The 21,390-nt window shown below is 39.9% G+C and overlaps 1 protein-coding gene across 4 annotated transcripts in view; it reads left to right on the top strand.

Annotated features, from left to right (window-relative positions):
• Positions 1-19,253, top strand: part of Septin10 (septin 10) — a 59,671-nt gene extending 40,418 nt beyond the window's left edge. For all 4 annotated transcript variants that reach the window (XM_036167295.1, XM_036167296.1, XM_036167297.1 and 1 more), the window contains exons 5-10: positions 1,473-1,634; positions 3,785-3,881; positions 5,619-5,787; positions 11,205-11,337; positions 16,468-16,655; positions 18,386-19,253. In XM_036167295.1, coding sequence (XP_036023188.1) covers positions 1,473-1,634; positions 3,785-3,881; positions 5,619-5,787; positions 11,205-11,337; positions 16,468-16,655; positions 18,386-18,401 — 765 coding nt within the window. In that variant the 3' untranslated portion in view covers positions 18,402-19,253. The remainder of the gene's footprint in view (positions 1-1,472; positions 1,635-3,784; positions 3,882-5,618; positions 5,788-11,204; positions 11,338-16,467; positions 16,656-18,385) is intronic.
• The last annotated feature ends 2,137 nt before the right edge of the window (positions 19,254-21,390 follow it).

The raw sequence follows: 21,390 nt of genomic DNA, 5'->3' as shown, positions 1-21,390 counted from the left end.
TCCGTAGAGTACTAGGGAGAGATGGAGACTGCTGGCTTCTTAAGGTTCCCCAGGCCTCCTCTTAGAGCTGAGAGCCAAACAGTGGCTGCTTGCTATGGAAAGTTACTGTTGTCTTATTCAGATGGTGACAAATGACCGTTTTGGCAGCATCCGTTATTTCCTTCCCTGTGTATACGTTGATATTTTACATATTTATGCAGTTATGGAAGCAGTTACAATTTATAAACTGTGGCATAAATTATTGAATATCTAAGTATAGATTCTTGAAACCAAGGACTTGGCACTAAAACTTTTATGTACTTTCACGGATTCAACATGAATCCTGTTTCCTCATATTGTTGCAGCGTTTTCTGCCATCCACTTCATAGATAGTTGGCAAAATTGTCATCTCCTTGGAATTGGATGGAAGGCTAGTAAATAGAGAGGCATATACTGAGTCAGTGCAGAATTAGAAAAGAGAAGAACATTTAAAACTCAATAGGGATTGCAGCTTTATTTTTACTTTCACTATTTGGAAAATTACATTGTGATCTCTCCTCCTTTTTCACATGTATCTAGTTCATTAGCCTGAGGGTTTGGCTTCTCCTAGAAAAGCATGATGGTCAAACTCAGTTGTAGCGACATCAGCCTTTTGTGTGGACATGAATCTCCTGGAGGACTGAGTTTATGAGTTAGTCTTCATAACCCCACCTTCCTTCCTCTCTAGCAGTGAAGCAGTGCTGAGGAGGCCAGTCCTTTGCATCACAACACTTGGCTGGTTCTGGCACTTTGCCTCCTCCGGTACTGTAGGCAGGTAGGCATCGCTGATGACTAGGCCCTGTCTGAGGTGAATAAAGGATGAAAGAAGAGACAGAAAGAGAAATGCCACCTGTTCTCTCAGTGTTCTTGGGGATCAGTTCCCTAATTACTTTAATTCCCAGTTTATAAAGAAATAAAAGTTGTTAGTGAACTAAGCAGGTGATTTTTGCTTATAGTTTATTATGTTCTACTTACGTTGTGTGGATTGAAAAATACTTTGAGGGGGAGAGAAGATAATGAGATTCTAAATGCAAATACAAATTTAATTTTACCAAAGCCTTTTTAAAAAATTACCATAACCTAGCATCCATAGGAATGGGTGTATAAGAATATTACGTCTGGGCATGTATGAGAGTGCTAACTAGTAATTGTTTTGCTTAGGGAGATCTACACACTTTTTCTGTAAAAGGGCAGGTAGTAAAATATGGCAGTCTCCTATGCTCTTTATGGCGACTCCCTTGAGCAGCTGGAACAAGAAAGCAGAATAAATGAATAAATGTGGTAGTATTTCAGCTTACATGATTTAGAAAAAACAGGCAGCAACCTGGATCATAATTTTCCAACCCCTGGTCAGAGAAAGTTATTGTCAGAGACTGAATTGTTTTGTATGGAAAAACTGTGACTGCATGATTCAAATCTTCCGTGATGAGATTGTGGATTTTCTTTCTTAATAGGTGAACATTATACCATTAATTGCCAAGGCAGATACAATTTCTAAAAGTGAATTGCAGAAGTTTAAGATGAAGCTCATGAGTGAATTGGTCATCAATGGTGTTCAGATCTATCAGTTTCCAACAGATGACGACACTACCGCCAAGATCAATGGAGCAATGAATGTGAGCTCCCCACTGAGTATAAGACTGTTCTGTTTGTAGAAACAAAGCTGAATTCTGAGTAATGTTGGTGCCACAGCACTCCTACTTTTCGGAGGCTTTGCTTCCTGAGGTTTTAGTTACTATTGTGGAAATAGAAAATGGAAAATTGCAGAAATAAATGACTAGTTTTCAGTTGTAAGCCACTCTGAATAGCATAATGAAATCTTATCACAGTCACTGTACCAACTGACATCATCAAAACAATGGTGCTTCTAGTGCGGTAGTATTTTGAGAGAGACACAGTCATGTATTGTTGTTTTTTAAAATGTCTATTGTTGACTTGGTCATGAGTTATTAATCTCTATGGTACCTAATTTATAAGTGTCCATAGGCATGCTGAATAGAAAAGCAGACTATTTATGGGGCTGTGCACAGGTCATACTTTCAGTCATCTTTTGGGTTCTTGGAATGTACGACCCATAAATAAGGGAGACACGTGGAATATGTTTTCACTTGTGTTCCCCCAAAAGACTTCAAATAAGGTGCAATGTCAGAACGTCCAGTAGAAGAAATGTTTGCGGCCGTTGAGAACAGACACTGCGTGTCTTCATGTGTGCTTCCCTTCTTCTTGCTTCCACCTGAATAAAGTAAATCCTTGTAAGGCCCGAGTCTACCTTTAGTTGAGCCGATTCCTTTCTGTCCTGTTCTAAAAACACGAAGGACTGTGCAGCCTCCCTTGGGATGCTTTAGAATTTGAGTTTTTAAGAAGAACTCTTGAAGCTGATGTTGACGCTCACCTTCCCTGATAGTGTCACCTGTACAAATGAAAAACTTAATTTAATGTTCCTAACATGACTGAGTTCTTTCTTTTTCTTCAAGTTTCACATTTCTTAAATGCTTTCTTGTATTTGGAAGGCTCACGAGTTTGAGGTCAGGCTTTTTATGACAGTAACATCTGGAGACTGTTAACTTGTCTGTACAATTTGGTTAGTAGTCTACGTGAGGGCTGACCTGAGGGTTAAGTGATACACCCCAAGCTAAATGCCTAACAATACTCTCTGACTGTTCATTCTTTTTCTTTCCTTCTCCTTTTCTGATTTGGCATGTACCACTGTATTGGACGCTTTTCTATGACAAAGTTCTGACAACCGACTCCAGGTTACTTTGGCTTGTAGTTCAAGATTCAGTCCATCACGTTATCAGAGTCCTTACAGAAGAGGCAGACAGAGCTGCTCACGGCGCATCTGCTGTCAGGAAACACAAGTAGATGCTGCTGCCCAGGCTGGTCCCCTTTCTATTATGTTTGGATCCCCAGCCCGTGGATGGTGCTGCCCATGACCAGGATGGGTCTCCCTGCAGTTCAACCCCGAGACACACACAGGTGGTTCTGAGTCTAGTCATGTTGACAGTGAAGATTAACCACTACAATCACGATAATAGGGAACTCTAAATCTCTAAAATCCTAATTATGTGAATGAGGTGATCTTGATTCCTGTGTGTTAAACTGCTTTTATATCTAATTTTATTCAATGTCCATTAGTAATTTATCAGACAGTTTAGAAATCATTATTCAGTTGCTAAATATTAAACATTGTTTCTTTTTACATTGATCTTCCCATATTTCAGGCACAGATGTAGCTCTCCTAGCCCGCGGCTGAGCTGCTGCATGTTCCTGGGAGTCCCTACACTAGACTTCCCTCCTCTGTTGGACCTAACTCCCGTGGTCCTACCCCAGCTAGGAATGTACCTCCGTGTTCTCAGTCACCTCTTGTTCCTCTTGCTCTCTGTAGCATTATTACACTAGCATCCTTTTATATTAGTAGTCTATGTGATACACTAAGTGTAGATACAATATTATTTTGCATACTATATAATGTGTATAGTTTCTAAAACATCTTTGTTTTTTAGGGGAAAATGTTGGTGACAGTGTCACATGTATCAAAATTTTCCTGCTTCTCCTTTTCTTTCTTTTTAAAATTCTAAATAACAATGTGCCTTGTATGTGGGAATGCACATTAAATATTTTTTTCTTTGTAGTGTCCAAAATTAACTTGTAGGATAATTAGTACATCTCCCAAGAAGAGTAGAATTGCTGTTTAATTATTCTCTGTTATTTCAGTCACTGCTACTGTGGTAGAAGATGATGAGATTGCTGTTTGGTTCCTTTCCAGGGACACTTGCCGTTTGCAGTTGTAGGAAGTATGGATGAGATACAGGTTGGAAATAAGATGGTCAGAGCGCGCCAGTATCCTTGGGGTATTGTGCAAGGTAAACAAGATAAATGTTGACAGGAAATGTATGTGTTGCCTGCTAACCTCAACATTGAATTTGACAATTCGTTTGTGGTGATGCTTATTTGTATTGTAATTAATAATCAGAGAAATTGGCTGCACACTGCTTGTTTCAAAGTCTAGACAGAGCCTTCCTAGTCTCCTTTGTTGTACCTTGTCTCCTCTGCTGACTACCTTCACAATGTCAGGTGCATGGACATGTACTTAGATCCAAATGTGGCTTCTTCTTTGGTGCTGGGGATCCAGCCTGTGTGTTCGAGCATGTTAGGGCCCGCTCTGTGCACTTCCCTCCGCAGTCCTTGATTAGAATTTAGATCTAAAGTAGTGGTTAAACATGATAAGCAGTCAGGCATCGGTGGTGGCGCACACCTTTAATCCCAGCACTCGGGAGGCAGAGGCAGGCGGATCTCTGTGAGTTTGAGGCCAGCCTGGTCTACAGAGCAATTTCCAGGAAAGGGGCAAAGCTACACAGAGTTCCAAGGCTACACGGTGAAACTATGTGTCAAAAAACCAAAACAAACAAACAAAAACACCAACATGATATGAAATGCCCTGTGTAGGTAGGACAGGGCACAGTATACCATCTTGAAAATATTTATATGTTTTCTGATCAAAGTATTGCTAAGCTATTTTCAAAAGGAACTAATAAGCCAACTTAAAAAGGTAAATCCACTTACCTGGCATTATAGTAAGCTTTTTGTTTTGAAGTTTTGAGATTCTGCTTTGCTTTGTAGCCCAGGCTGGCCTGGAACTCATGTTTGAGGGGCATTATAGACCTGTGCCACCCCATTTGGCCTTAATTCTAATGGCAGTTACATGGAAATACATTACTGGCTTCAGAGTATTTCTTATATTTTGACTGACTTTGGGGGTGTTGATTTTGATTTTATGAAATGGTCTTGCTGTATAGTGCAGCTGGCTTGGAAATTTTGATACTCTTGTCTCTACCTCTGGAGTACTGGGATTCTAAGCATATACCACCATGCCCAGATGATAATAATTTTAAATAAATGTAAAAAACTGTGAAAACTTTTTAATTTTAATTCAAATGTAAAATAAACCAGGTATAGTATGCCTCTAGTCCTAGCTCCTTAGGAGGTTAAAGCCAGAAGATTTCAAGATTAATGCCAGTTTTTGCAACACAATGAAGCCTGTCTCAAATAAATAAATAAATTTAGAAATTTTTATTTAAAAGTCTTAGTCACTGTAATATAGCTATTTATAGTCTTTTGGTAATTGTAAAAATAGAATAACCATACAAATGTATTTATTAATTTTGAATAATATTTAATATAAATTCATAAATTTAATATTGTAGAAAAAGGATTTGATCATTATAGATCTTAACAGAATTTACTACTTCAGAGTGAAATAATGTTATTCTTTTTAAAGTACTATGTAAGATGTCCTGAGTGTAGAGTTGGTAAACTAACAAAGTATTAGTGAACCTGGAACATATAGCAATGGAAATATTTCTTTGCTGTTTCCTTTTTATCCATTTGCAGTCTGTTAATAATATTACCTGTAATTCAGTGTATCTAATGCAATAGTTTCTTCCTTGGTTACCCGTATGTAATGATAGTAGCCATTAATCAGAGTTGACCATTTGCTGTTTGTTATTTCATTTGTGGTTCATTTACTTGCTCATTTGACAAGTGCTAGCTGTGTGCTAGGAATTAAAAGCCAGCATTTTCTTTTGTTTTTCTCTGGCTAGTGGAAAATGAAAATCACTGTGACTTCGTAAAGCTGCGGGAAATGCTTATTTGTACAAACATGGAGGATCTGCGGGAGCAGACCCATATGCGGCACTATGAGCTTTACAGGCGTTGCAAACTGGAGGAAATGGGCTTTGCAGATGTGGGCCCTGAGAAAAAGCCCCTCAGGTAAGGAGGCCTTGGGAGGAAGGCAGGAACAGAGGCAGTTAGAAGAGACTACTCTCTCTTAAGTATCCAGAGTGATGGGGATGTAGTTTTGGAAATCTGTGAAATTGACTCATTGACTTCGCCAATCAGCTCTTTCTCCTCAATTCTGAGGATTATCCCTGAGTCTAAAGGAGCTAAGAAAAAACAGTCCTTTTAATCAGCGACTTGGGAAGCTGTATCATGAAGCTTACAAGGGCAAGGTCTGCTGGGACTGTAGAACCAGTTCAGGGCCAACTTGGGCAATATAGTAATATGTTGTCTCAAACTAAAAAGTAAGAAAAGGTGGGGTGGGGACTTGTGTTCAGTGTAATGAGTGCTAGCATGTGTTAGGGCCCTGAACAGGGGGAAAAAGGAGTTGAGCAATTAGAAGGTGTGATTTTAGTATATAAATAACTGACAGAATCTCCTCACTTCTTGTTTGCTTACTGTTGTGTGTGTGTGTGTGTGTGTGTGTGTGTGTGTGTGTGTGCGTGCGCGCGCGCGCGCGCGCGCACTCCTAGAAACAGATAAAAGTATAATGATTATTGCACAAGTCATAGTAAATTAGTCAAGTCTTCATTACTTGCTCTTTTAATGAAGGAACATTTGGAGTAACTGAAGCTTAGCCAAAAATCTAATATCTTTTCCTTGTAGGGAGTCTGAGTTCAAAATGTTTCTTATAGTTACAAGAATTTTAGATGTAAAGACCTTGTTCAATGACTAGACCATTTAATGTTTCTTTGATAACTTTTCTTTTATATTTTGAATTTCTTTGGTAACTTTATATGGGGTTATATGCTATCCCTGAATTTTAAAAATGAATATACACATGTGTAGAATCCTAATTCCTTATGTACTTAATCAAGGTTGATTGGATAAAACACTCTAGAACAGTTCTGCATGGGTAATGAAGCGTCCTTAGGATAAACACTATTTTGAATTTCTTTGAGAGTAAGGTTTCTTTTCCCATTCCACTGTTGGCATTCATTAATTCCCTTAGCTATTAACACCTGTCTCCAAATAAACACACTAGGAAGGAGCAGGAGAATATCCAATCATTGTTTAGATTTCCGTTGACCTTGTGGAAGACTTAATCATAGATGAAGTTAAATTTTAAATTTCATTAGTGTTTTAGTTTTTCTGACATAACAAATTAAGAATTGTATGTGTTTAACCCCTTCTACCAAATTAATGCTGTATGCCAATAGTTCTGATAAGCTGACGGTTTTTCTGATCATATTATATCTTTCTTGAAGATTAACCATTTCAAGTTGGCTTCCCTAGTGTTTCCCAGAGGAGGTTTTGCTTCTCATTTCTTCCAAGTCTCAGGGACAATTCAGAGGTCTGTGTGTACTGAGAAGGCAGAGATCCCAAGTGACAGCAAACAGGACAGCTATGAAGTACCCCAAGAAGAGAGATCCGGGTTGCCTGGTGGACTCAGCATCAGTCACCTGTAGATGCCTAAGAAATTCAGGGTCAGAATTTCCAGGGATGGAGCCTAGGAATCTACATTTTAAACTGTTCCTTCAGCCAGTAATTATTGTTTATCTGCCATCCGTCTGCTCAGCATGCTAGCTACTGGGTATGTATGCACATGGGTCAGACAGCCATAACCTAGCCCTTGTAGTACCCAGGGGCAGGGGTGTGAAGAAGGTATTTGGCCTTGTGTGAACAAGAGATAATGGTGTAGGGCAGCCAGAAGAGAACAAGGAGAGACTAAGCTAAGAGGCCAGACATGGGAAGATAGAGGCTTGGACAAGAACGCTAACGTATTTATTAGTATATACAATTTTAAGGAGTTATTGAAAGATTGGTTTGGATATGGGATGCCAAAAAAAGATGAATTAAAAATTGCGTCAGCCACCTAAGAAACGGCAAATGGTGATCATAGTTTCATGAAGTTTCTTTCTGTTTTCTGAGGACTCTTTCCCATTTAATTCTTCTTAATTTGCTCAGCATGTAAAATGTGTATCCTGTCAACCTAGCAATGAAAGGAAATGTTACATGGTCCTGTTAGGATGCCCTTTATTTCTTCAGTTTGTTTTTCCATCTTCCTCTTATTTCTAATGGTTATACTGAGTCATACTTGATATCCCAATCTACTATTCTTGTCATGAGGTCTAAGCATAGAGAAAATACATTTAGAGTTTTAATAAAATAAATGTATCTGTATATATACATAAGCACTTAAATTTTTTTTTTTTTTTTTTTTTTTGAGACTTGAGTTCACTATGTAGCTTAGCTGGCCTGGAACTCATTGTATAAACCATGCTAGCCTTGAACTCACGAAGACCTGCCTGCCTCTGCTCACCGAGTACTGGGATTTAAGATGTCCCTATCACATTTGGCTTCAACATTTTATATTATTTAAGTTATAAAGTATACTTTCATGAAAATTGAAATACCAAGTTTAATCATTTTAGATGGTCACATCTGGTCTGTTCCACAGTTAATCTCTGTGAACTCTAAATACAAAATTACTGTCACTGAAATGTGTTAGGACCTATGGTTCTTGTTTTGTGATGACTCAGACTCAGGCAAATACTGTTCCCAGTTTGTTGAGATAGGGTCTCACCATGCAGTACAGACTGAAGCTTGCTGTACAGCCCAGGCTGGTCTTAAATGCATATTATCTCCCTTCTATCTCCTAGGCACTTGGAATACAGATATATGCCCCATCTAGGTAGGACCCATAGTTTTGAAAGGAAGAATTATATAGTGCTATAGAGTTTCTTAACCATTTTAGCTATACTGAAACTTTATCTTTGGAACTCTGAAGAGATGAGTAACTTTGTGCATTTAATAGACTTGGAAGTTCATCATGTTTATTTGAACTGTACAAGTAACATGAACATCTCTGTGAAAAGGCTTGTAGACTTGATGATGTAAGAACTTTTCCCTATTTGCTTCAAGTTAGTTAGGTCTACGATAGTGTAAAATAATGGCATTTCATACTCAGTGACAACAAGTTAACTTGATCCTAGAGAGGGGACTAGTATAGCAGGAACATTTCAAGTTTATTTAACAGTGGTTTGTGCATTTCACAGTACTAACCATGTACTTCAGATCTACTAAGAGTTCCTGTGGCACCTTAGAATGATACTATAGATCTGTAAAATTAGAATTGGCCCCATAATCTGTATCCTGGCAATTCAGAAGTAGTATGGTGTGATGGGAAGCATGCAGGAGCAGCCCATCTCTGTCCGTCAACTGAGCTCTCAGCTGAGGCCATCAGCTCTAGTGATTGGTGTGAGGTCATCAGCTCTGGTGTGATTGGTGTGAGGCCATCAGCTCTGGTGTGATTGGTGTGAGGCTATCATCCCTGGTGTGATTGGATGTGAGACCATCAGCTCTGGTGTGATTGGATGTGAGGCCATCAGCTCTGGTGTGATTGGTGTGAGGCCATCAGCTCTGGTGTGATTGGTGTGAGGCCATCAGCTCTGGTGTGATTGGTGTGAGGCCATCAGCTCTGGTGTGATTGGTGTGAGGCCATCAGCTCTGGTGTGATTGGTGTGGGTTCTGAGGAGGTCTAAGCTGGTTCATATCGCAGGTTCCAGCTTTCCTGCTGTGTGAGTTAGGTTTGCTGAACTGTTTCCTCACTGGAAATTAGAATGCCAGTGCTTGGTCTCCAGCCTTGCTGTGGACATGAAGAATCTGCTGTGTTTGGACCATCTGTTGCTGGTGGCATAGTCATTAAAGTTGAGGCCTTTTCTTTTCACCAGTTCCATTTATTTTCTTCCTCGGTGTGTGTATAGATAAAGTAATAAAGCATTATTTCAAATGTCATTTAATAAGAAGTCAAGACATTCTTACTTATATGTTACAAAAGACTTATCAGTTCTACCTATAAAATGGAGTGAAGTTTCTGAAATTTGTCAAAATAGCTAATATATTTTTAGGAGCTTCTTTAAAGTGAGACACAAACAAACCTCAAAGGCCTAATACTGTGAGCTGCCTCGTAGGTGTTAGAGGCAGTCATGTAGTACTTAGGGTATTTTGCACAGTGATATGTTTTGTTCTTACTGAAAATGTTCTTACAAATGTTTCGGGTAGGATATGATCTTCTTAGAAGACCTGCTGTGCATGTCTCCCCTCTCAGCCATGATAGCTATCATGCAACATTTCTTACTGTTTTCCCTTCAACTTACCGAATATTAATAAAAACTCTGAATCCCAAAGTATTATGAATTTTAAAGTCCAGGTATATTTAATGTCTTTAAATGCAGTAGAAATTTCTGACTGACATACCAGGAAAGTGAATTTGTATTCTCTGCTAAACCTCAGGGTATTCACACAATAAGCTCAAATGGGAAGGCTTGGCATTTTTGACATATTGGAAGGTTTATTGTTGTATCTCTGGAATTATACAAGTAACCAAAGAGAGCTGTCTCTAGAATTTCAGGACAGTCTCTGCTCGGTTAGAATTGTCTCTACTTATGAGAAGTATTTGTCTCTAAAGAAACAGTTAAGAAACTAGTGTCTAGATAGCTTTGCTGGATAGACAGGTAACAAAGATGACCAAAGATCCTGTCCCAGTTTTCAGTATTCGATCTATTAAAAACAAGGGAGAGGGGATGTAAATGCCCTGGAGGTTTTTGGAAGGACCAGTACACTGAGAAGGGAAAGCCTTCATAGAGGAAGTGGCATCTGCACTTGGCCTCCAGAGAGAGGCAATGGCAGAGCAGAATGGGCTTGGGAAGAGGGCAGTGACGTCAGCAACAGGTGAAGACTCAGCATGTAGGTGTTCTTTAAGGACAGTGAGTTACTTGGTTTGGCCAGAGCCTGAGGGGACTCCATTTGTTCATTGAGGATTGCAGGGTTTTTCTGTTTATTTGTTTGTTTGCCTGTTGTTTAAAAGAGGTGTGATCTTATTCTACAGATGGTGCAACTATATCTGAGGGAGAAAAGCTAAGGGGCAGTGTGGTTTGGGTGGTAACTCCAGGGCTGATCAGAAGAACACAGAGGAACTAGAGGCCTAGAGATCATTGGGAAAATAGTTCGATGGAAATGTCAGGGATCACACTGGTTAGGATGCACCAGCTGCAGACAGGGAAGAAGGACTGCATCACAGATAAGCTGACCTGCCTGGTGCTCAGAGATAAGCAAAGTGGGTAAGTTACGTGACTTCATTCCTTCAGCCAGTAGGTAGATGCCAATTAACAAAGATTGAAAAAGGAACCTCTTTGAGAAGAAATGAGCGTGGTTGTGAGGACCCTTTCTCCTTCTTAATCATCTTAGAGTGCTTTACTAGCTCTGCATCTGAGCTGTAGGCGGTGGCTTGTGGGGTCATCAGCAAGGACGGTATATGAGGAAACCAGGTCTAATGCGAGGCACATAAAGTCTTGCAAAACTGCTGTATCATCTTTTTAACATAAGAATGACACAAAGAACTTTTTTAGTCTTCAAGAGACTTATGAAGCCAAGAGACTCGAATTCTATGGTGAACGTCAGAGGAAGGAAGAGGAGATGAAGCAGATGTTTGTGCAGCGAGTGAAGGAGAAAGAAGGCATTTTGAAAGAAGCTGAGCGAGAGGTGAGTGTGGTTCAGTGTGATTTGTATTTATTGTTTTAGTGGTCTATAACATTGGAGGGCTAATTAGACTGTAGTTATCCTTTGAAAACTGTGACATATAGTCTTTATTTATAGACTTTAAAGAAATTACAACCCGAAATCCAATTAAACTTTTAGTCTTTGGAGCAAACATTTTTCCATTAGAAACAGTTTAGCAAACATTTGTTGTAACTACTAGGTTACTAAGAAGTATTCTAATACTGTAACCAGAAACATTTCAGCTGTGGCTTTTCAAGTGTTTTTGTTAATTAAAATACTTTTCCTAGGGCAGGCAGAGCAATATCTACTGTTCTCAAGGTACTGACAATAAATTGAGGCAGAATTTTGCCAAAGTTCCCTCTGGGGAACCAATGGATTTATCGGGCTTCCTTACAGAGCCTAGATGAGGGGTTACTTAGAGAGGCGGAGCACTTCTACCCCAACCAGCCGCACCTGGAAAGTCTTACCCAGCAGGATGAAGGCTTTCCTGGTAGCAGCGTAGTTGGAGCCTTGGCTCTAGTCTTCCCTTGTCTCCTAGACTCTCTCCCCCCCAAGCCGTGGGCAGAGTTGCTGGGTGGTGGGAGCAGCTGGAAACTTAGGAGAGAATCTGGTGGCCTACTCAGAGCCTCTGTGCAGGGATGTAAATCATCACCCAGCCCAGCTGGGTTTATCTTTGCAAGGCACTGCAGTTGAACTCCCCAAGATGGTGGCCGTTTGGCTCAGAGGACAGTCACTCATGGCAGCTGTTGTTGCTGTTTCCAGGAGTTGGGGTTGTTATTTACCATAAAGTAGGCAACCGTGAAAGCTGTAAAATTACTTTCTTTACTGTTGCATTCAGATCTTATGATTGGACTGGAGAACCTTGGGAATTATCCCTGTCATAAGAAAATACTAGTAAATCCCCTGGAAAGCTTTTTTCCCCCTTCCTTCTCATTCCTTAAGCAATGATTTCAGTTTTGAGTTAGTTTCTCTGTTTTCTTATGTGCATCAGTATCCTTGCGCAAGTGTGTACACTTACAAGTTTGCAGATCAGAGGTCAACTTTGGGTGCTGTCCACCTTGGGTTGTGTTTGTTTGCTTGTCTGAGGTAGGATCAGCACCCCAAGGACCTGCCTGTTTGTACTCCCCACTGCTGGGATGACTTGGCACAGATGACCACACCTTTAGGCCGGGTTCTGAGCATTCCCTCAAGTCTTCATTCATTCACAGCAGACACTTTACTGAATGACACATCTCTAGCCAGTTGTGAATGAACTGTCAGAAACATAGACACAATGATGTGTTTCCACATTTATTAAATAACAAGTTCGTAAGTAAAAGTTAGTTTCATTGACTACAATGCCAAGTAACCCCACTTTCCCTTGCTAGCTGGCTATTGGCAATCATGGGTCCTTTGTTATTACAATCTCAATTACTAGTAGGAACTTTCCGATCGCACATTACACTGCATGCAATGATATATGTAGGTGTGAGAGTCTAAGTAGGCTGGAGAAGGGCTAGTAAGATACCACGGGTTCAAACTGGCATTTCTGGGGGTGGGGCAGTCACTGGAGGTGGTTAGGTAAGACATTAGAGAACCCAGAAGCTGCTCAAGGTAGGCAGAACATAGTGTCATAGGACTCCTAAGGAGGGGCACCTGACCTGTTCTAGATGTTTACCAAAGACATAATGCAGATGGATGACTGACTAGTGTAGCAGGAATCTTAAAAGTTCTTATTAATGAAATCAAACCTGAGCCAGGTATTGGGGTAAATGCTGGAAGATCAGAGAAACAGAACAAGCCACAGCTATCTCACCCCGCCAGTTCTTCAGCTGATCCTGTTTCCTCAGACTGGAAGCCTCTGAGTCCTCATTCAGACTGGATCTCAGCTGAACTGCTGCTCATAAGCCTAAAAGCTTAACCACCAAATGCTTCTAGTTCCTGGTCTTCACGCCTTATATGCTTTTCTGCTTTATACCATCACTCCCTGGGATTAAAGGAGTGAGTCACCATGCCTGGCTGTCTCCTTGAACAGATGGATTTCTGCCTCTGGAATGCTAGGATTAAAGGCGTGTGCTACCACTGCCTAACCTCTATGTTTAATATTGTGGCTGGTCTGTCTCTGACCCCAGATAAGTTTATTAGGGTGCACAATATTTTGGGGAACACAATACCACCACAGACTAGAAATCCTTTGCTCTGCATCAACAGTGAGGACTGTCAAGCGGCAGAGATTCTTCAGTCCCTTGACATACCCACTGTATCAGATGACAAGTCGGTAGGGTCACCACCATCTTAGTGTTATTGTCCTTTTCATGGAGTTGAAGGGAGAATGTTGAGCTCTTGGTTGTTCTGGTGTGTTTGCTATGTATTTAGGTGTGTTTCATAATAGGGCCCATGTGTCCACAGTCTACTTTGACCATTCACAGGTTGTTTTAGTTACTTTTTGTTGCTGTGATAAAATAATATGACCAAGGCAGTTGTTAGAGGAGTTGACTTGGCCTTGTGGTTTCAGAGTGGTCGTCATGGCGGGAAGGCATGGTAGCAGGTGGCCGGAGCAGGAAGCTCAGGGATCACATCCTCGTGCAGACATGAAACAATGAACTGGAAGTGGGGTGAGGCTGTCAAAGCTCTCTGGTGACATGCTTCCTCTAGCAAGGCTGTGCTTCCTAAAGGTTCCCTAATGTCCCCAAAGGGCACCACCAGCTGGGGACCAAATGTTTAAATACTCCTATGGGAGCACATTTCTTATTCAAACCACCACTTTGTACCTTCATGAGTAAGTTATTTATCAGTCTGTGCCTCACTGATACTGGCTGACATTTAGGTTAAGAGGGTACCTCCAGAGGGGTTCCAGATTCTTGTGCTCCCAAACAAGGAGTTGAGCAGGGGCAGTCCCGGCAGAACTGTACATGTCCAGGAATCTTGCTTGGGCCTGATAGAACTGTTTTTATTGTTTCTGGTTATATTTTCTGTTATGTGTTTATGACCATGTAGGTAGCCAAGGTTTAACCTCTTATAATGCTAAAGCCAAGGCTCTGGGAGTTACTCTTGGGAAGTTAAGAGGAGCCCCTTGGCTTTGCTCATTTTTTTCCTACACGTTGAATGATATCTTTGTCCATAAGAATGGTCAGGGTCTTGCAAACCGTGTGGCTTCCCTTAGAAGGGGATGCTCCCTCCCTCCTGATTCTCTCTGTGCAGGATGTGACTGGTTAGATCCAGTCACTGGGCTCTTCTTGTCCTGTCTGGTCACGAAGACAGGGACTTATCAGAGTAACAGGACTCTTTTAGAAGAGCCTCTCTCTGCCCCCTAGGTCTTGACTGACCTTAAGAGGCTTGGCAAGCGCCAAAATTTTGGCTGTGCTTACAGCCTTCTCATCCTTATTGACTTAGGCCTCCAAGCTCTGGTTTTGAAAACCCAGAGGATGTTTCATTCCTCTTACAGAGTGGATGATAGATTTTAGTTTTAACTTTTGTGTAACAAACAAAACTTAGACAAAACCAGATTTTTAACAAACGTGGGAGAGAATATAGTTATTATGTTGATTAAACACATTTTAAGTCAGTTTTTGTAAGTGTTACCAAGAGCTGGTCAATATCCTAAGAGGACTCCTTTGATTAAAGTAGACCTCTTCTATCAGTGTTGATTTTTACCTCAGGAATTTTCATAACCTTTAGTCATTATACATATTCCATCTTTAAATTTCATCTTTCATAAACCCTTTTTTTTCCCACAAACCTTTCACTTACATCCTTTTTATGTTTTTTTTTTTTCTCTCCTGCTTATTGGTTCCTTTTTATGTCACTTAATGTCATAAAGAAAGAACAAAATGAAAACATTTACCAAATTACATTCATGGAATAATGTGATCTAAGGTTACCTATCCATAAAAGTATAGTTTTTGTCTTTTGTAAGTCCCGGGAGACTCTGTAGGCATCGGGTTCTTGTACAGGCTCTTTCCTCATTTTCCCTTGGTTTTATATGACTTGGAGAGCTTCCAGGTGTTAGCATTCAAGCAAGAGCTGGCCAAGAAAGCAGAGCTTCCAGTGACCAGGGGTCAGGAACCATCTTGTATGAGCAGGAAAGAAAGTACACAGATTTAACCTTGTAATTCTAAATGGTTACTTATTCCTGGAGGAGCAAGGAAGGAGGAAAGAGGAGTGGAGTGGAGTGGGCTAGACAGGACCTGGCACTGTTGTCTTCCTTAGAACACACATCAAGTTGATCAGATGAGCTACCGTTCTGGGCTGCATTGTGTGCTGGAGTAGAGATTGACAGGAGACAGAAACAGTTCTCTCTCCTCCCTGATTGTTCTCTTTACCCAGAAGTAAAGGAAAGCTACCAGAGAGGGAATGCTTGGTTTTGAAGAGCCACCCTCTGACGTTCTCAAACTTAAGATTGTCTGATGGTGTCTGTGTTATACAAGGGCCAGGTAGTACTTACATTTATTCTCCATGGAATTTGAATCGAGGTCAAGTATGTAAGTGTTCAACTGTTTCAGCAGTGGGTCCAGTTTATAGCTTTTATACAAGTTGAAGTTGTCCCTTCAAGAAAACAAGCCTGGTCATGGGGAACGTCTCGTCTACCTTTCTCGTCTACAGAGAGGATCTGGCTGCAGTGTGCTGTTAGACGCTAAGATGCTGTTCAGAGGCCAGGTGTCTTTGCCCCCTGGCTTTTAAGTATCCCATGGGTGTCTGATGAAAAGAAGGTAGTCCTGATTCCCATCTGTAAGGGGAGGGAAAATGGATCAGTAAGGTAACAAAAGAGTTTTGTTGTTGTTCTATGTAATTTTCTTCTGTACTTTTGTGTTCCTTATTTTTATTGAGCATAAATTTGAGGATCTTTGTTAAATAGGCCTTGTGGCTAAAATGTAAGGCAAGGATATAAAAATGTTAGCAAACAGTCAAAAGTTTTGTTCCCGAGGCTATGGCTTTTATGTATTTGGCTCACTCACATAAAGGAACTCTCTAATTACAGTTCCTGTGGCAGGTGAAGGCTTTTCCGGGCAGCGTGCACAGTAGGCTAGCTGAGTTGCATTGGGGTGGGAGGTACTGCATTGCTAGGACAGAACCACTCCTGCCTGTGTGCTGCTACATAGTGCCAACCGTGGGAACTGTCCTTCTCTTTCGCAGCTGCAGGCCAAATTTGAGCATCTCAAAAGAATTCACCAGCAAGAGAGGATAAAACTTGAAGAAAAGAGAAGAATTTTGGAGGAAGAATCAATTGCTTTCTGTAAGAAGAAAGCTGCCTGCGATCTCTTCCAGAACCAGTCATTTACGGCGACAGGTAGCAGCATTAAGAAGGACAAGGACCGAAAGAAGTAAGAGTCCTTCCACCCTGTCCTGTGGCCCTGCCCCTCACCTGTGACTCCCCGCCCGTTTGCTTTTCCTTCCCTGTGTTTCCTTGCTCCCTGTCTGCCTCCTGCTGCCAACGCTCAGGTAGCTTCAGAGCAGAGACCCTGTCCTTGTTCTTCACTGTCCTTTGAGCAGGCAGAGTAGCGCCTGCCATGTCCGAGGTCTTCGGTGTTTACAGCGTTAATGAATGGGCAGACTCAAACACCTCACAGCTGAGAATGTCAGGTGGGGCAGGGTGGGTGGGTAGGCCACTGGTATTTCACAGCCCTGCCATGGTTCTAGGACACAGCTGATACCATGAGTAACTTTGTGTTTTATGTTTCCCTAGAAACTAAATTTTGATGGACAATCACGGAATTAAATATCTTATTAATAAAAACCTTAATTTTAGGCTCATTTCTAAAGACTAATTCTACTAATCATTGATTTTTGTGAGAATTTTTTATTTTAATAAGGGAATCAGGCTATCAGCTGGAACTCGTGTGTGTTGAACTCAGAGCTGATGAAATCAATGAAGGACATAAAGCTGCAGAGGAAGGTAGAGAGGGCCACAGTTCAAAGGGTTGGCGTGAGTAGCAATTAGAGATAATCTCAAACGTAAAGGGTTAGGATGTGTTAGAGTTACCAGTTTTTGAAAATCAGTTTATTTTCCTTTTTGATAGTTCCTTTAGTACTCTGTCCCTTGTTTTATTCCTCCTACTTAAACTACCCTTTGTCCACTTCACTGTTGGTACTGTCAAGAAACTGTCATGATTTGTTGTGTTGGAATGTTCCATTGTGGGTCTTCCGCCCTACCGGCCCCTGTCATGGGAGGGCAGTGCTCTAATGTGTTCCCACAGAACAAGGTTCCTGCTTCTGTGAACTCGGTGCCTGTATTTTGTGTAATTACTTGTTGCAAGAAAGAATTTATAATGATGTATTTTGATCGAAGTATTGGATTTAAGATATAAATTATAAATACAACTTATTACTGGTTTTATTGTACCTTAAATGAAAAAGAGTTCTTTTTACTTTATTATTCCTTCATTGTAATCCAGTGTAACAAAATAGATCTCCCAGTTTTCCCATATCTATCTCCCCAATAAAAGTTGTCCTCCTTCCACTCCTGGAGAGTCATGCTGTTGTTTCCGAAGTCAGACAAACCCATGGATTCCCTTTTCTCTCTTCCCTCGTATCTGAATACTTGGGATTGAGCCTACAGTTTCCCTTATGGTAGGAAGCACTCTTACTGCTGAGTTCTATCGAAAGCTTTTTTTTTTCTTTTTCTTTTTCTCTTTTGAGACAGAGAATCATATATCTAGGGTAGTTACAGACTCTGTGTAGGTAAGAATGATGCAGAACTTGTGGTCATCAAAATTCCTCTGCCTACAAGTGCTGGGATTACAGTGTGTGCCAGCATGTCTGGCTTTTGAGTTTATACTGTACTAAAGAATCTAATCCAGAGCTTTATGTGTTCTTTACCAACTGAGCTGCATCTCATCCCCAGCCCAAGCACAGATCCATAAGAGCTCAGGATGCATACTCAAGACAACGTGGCTTGCTATTTTTTTCTTTTTCAAAGTCCCATAGCTAAATACCCTGTATGTGCTATTTGCTCTTTCTATAAAAGCTTTGTGAAATTAATGCTTTTGACAATTTTTGCTTCTTATGTTGTTTTTTTTAATTGTTCCATTCAAAAGATTTTTTTTCTTTTCAGCTCCAATTTTATGTAATACAAGAGTTCCAGAGCACAGATGGTCATCACAATCAAAAGTTATTTGTATGCTTTGAGATTTTGCTCTTTTTGCCTTATCACTGACTCAGTTATCTAGCAAAGGGCTAAGTTAGAAAAATATTTTCATATATGAGGCTGATCTGCCAGCCAAAGTGTACATTTCTCACACATTTACAGTCATTTGGAATCTCTAAGTTGCTGGTTTGCTGTGGATCTCGGTCTACTTTCCTGCTGCCACATTGTCACTCGACTGCATGTTCTAAACAGCAAAGGGTTATTGCCATCAGAACTACAGAACTCCTTCATATTACGGTTATCTGATTGTAGTTTTAGTCTAGCTGAAGATGTTTTTGTTGTATACTAAACAGAAAACACTGGAGGCATATACTTTGGAATGTATTACAAAGTTAAAGCTAACATTAATAGTAAAAAACTTTAAAATATTTGATACAGTGACTCAATTAGCAATATTCTGAGGTTTCATGTCAAACTGTGTAACCTTTTGTGTTTCAGTGTGCCTTGTTGTGTATTGCTTGATAAAACAAAACATTTTTAAAGTTAAAACATACATTTGAAGCTGGGTTATCATACTATTTTCTTTAAGATATCATAAATATTTTTTAAAATGCTGCCTTTCAGGGACTAAGAAGGCTGAAAATTGTATTAGAGTATCTGAATCTTAGATATATTAACCCTTGGTACTTCATATTTCAGGAGATATTTGTACCCAGTGCCTTAGTAGTCCTAGAACAATGTGTTATCTTTTCTAATGGTTATGCGTGTATGCTTTCATTCTTTTGTACTTAAATATTCTGTATTCTCAATAAAATTGATATTCTTGACACATCTACATATTTCCTAAAATGTGTTTAAATTACTTAAATTTTTTAACAGTAGAATGTGATATTTCATTACTCTCCTACAATATGTGTGATCAAATCAAGGTAATTGGCATACTTATCAACTAAATAGCCATTTTGTGTAGAGAACATTTAGAGTCCTCTCTATTAAATGTATATGTTTTTATCAGCCATACTTATTATTATACTGTATTGTAGACTATTAGAAAATTTGTCCTATCCAGTTTTACCCCTGCACCTATACTTTGCATCCCCACCTTCCCTATATCCTTCTCAGCCTCTACTAATTACTGTTCTTTTCTTACTCTTCTGAGACCAAATCTTTTTTTTTTTTTTTTTTCTGGAGCTGAGGACCGAACCCAGGGCCTTGCGCTTGCTAGGCAAGTGCTCTACCACTGAGCTAAATCCCCAACTCGAGACCAAGTCTTTTAGCTTCATGTGTGAGAAAGAACATGCTATATTTGTCTTTCTGTGCTTGACTTATAATGCCCCTTTGTTCCTCCTTGGTAATATAGATGATGTCACTTTTTTTTGTTTGTTTTGTTTTGTTTTTTTGAGACAGGGTTTCTCTGTGTACCTTTGTGCCTTTCCTAGATCTTGCTCTGTAGACCAGGCTGGCCTTGAACTCACAAAGATCCACCTGCCTCTGCCTCCCAAGTGCTGGGATTAAAGGTGTGCACCACCACTGCCCAGCAAGATGTCACTCTTATGACTGGATAGCATTCCATTGTGTCTGTACTGCATTGTCCTTTCTCTTCATCCATGGATAGGCCTCTGGCTAGTCCATATCTGGAGTGTTGTAAACAATGCTTCGTTAAACATGTCTCTGTGATGTGCTGATTTCATTTCTACTGGTTATATGCCTAGGAGTGGAACTACCAGATCATAATACAGTACCATTTCTATTGTTTTTTGGGAAGTTGTTCTCATAATCATACTGATTTATATTTTCACCAATGGTGTATGAAAGTTACTGTTTTTCTACATTTTCATCAACATTTATTATGAATTTATTTGATGATTATCATTGTAAACTACCTGTGTCTTTGCTAACATTTTTTTAAAATGATGATCACCATTCTAACTGGGATGAGATCTCATTGTGACAATTTTTATATACCTGCTGGTCATTTATATTGCTTTGAGATCTGTGTATTTATTTTGTTTGTCCATTTTATAATTGGATTTTTCTTTTACTATAGTGTTTTTGACCTCTGATAAATAGTTTAGTCCATTTTTGAATGAACAGTTTCCTGTAGTTGAAAGTTTTCCTTTGTTCACCCAGTCCGCAGCCACTCAGACCCAAGTAAACACACAGAGGCGTATATTAATTAAAACTTCTTGGCCATTAGCTCAAGCCTACCACTGACTAGCTCTTACACGTAAACTCAGCCCATTTCTGTTAATCTGTATGTTGCCACGTATTCCATGGCATTACCTGTGTGCCCTTACACAACACATTCACAGCATACAGAACATCCCACAGCACCTCCCTTTTCTGTCTAATCAAAAAGGAAGGGTTTAACTTTAACATAGTAAAATTACATATAACAAACAGTTATTAAGCAAGAATTACAGTTACAGTATTTAGTCTATTTGTATTTTGTAAAATTAAAGAAAATATTCTATCCTATATTTGTAAGTCTAAAGTTTCATATCTAATTTATTTTTTATCATAACTAAGGAAATTATAACTATCTAGTCTTCAACTACCTCAAAGACCTCAGAAGGATACAATATTATCTAAGTAAACAGGAAGTGCATTGTAAGCAATTTTCAAAAATCTAGAATGACAGAGACAGCTGCCTGCCTAGACAGTTACCTAAAGTTCCTCTGCAACATTGGGGCATCCTTCTTCAGCCCACAGGTCTAGAGTCTCTCAATCACTTTTCTCTGTGTCCTGTAGAATGTCTGGCAGTTTCTTCTGCAAAGCAGGAACCTGAAGGACCATTTTGCTTTGCAAAGTTCAGTGGTCACCTTTCTATGGGTCCTGCATGTCCAGTTGATACAACATTTCATCAAGCAGTCCAGGCAAGAACAATTTCTTGCCCAAATGGCTATTTTTGCCAAGAAGAAGATCAATTCTTCTTGAATTGGAGTGGACATATGGAGTGTCTTTAATGCTCA

Source organism: Onychomys torridus, chromosome 18 (genome assembly GCF_903995425.1).
Source record: "Onychomys torridus chromosome 18, mOncTor1.1, whole genome shotgun sequence".
Classification (NCBI taxonomy): Eukaryota; Metazoa; Chordata; class Mammalia; order Rodentia; family Cricetidae; genus Onychomys; species Onychomys torridus.
This window is presented reverse-complemented; position numbering and strand designations above follow the sequence as displayed.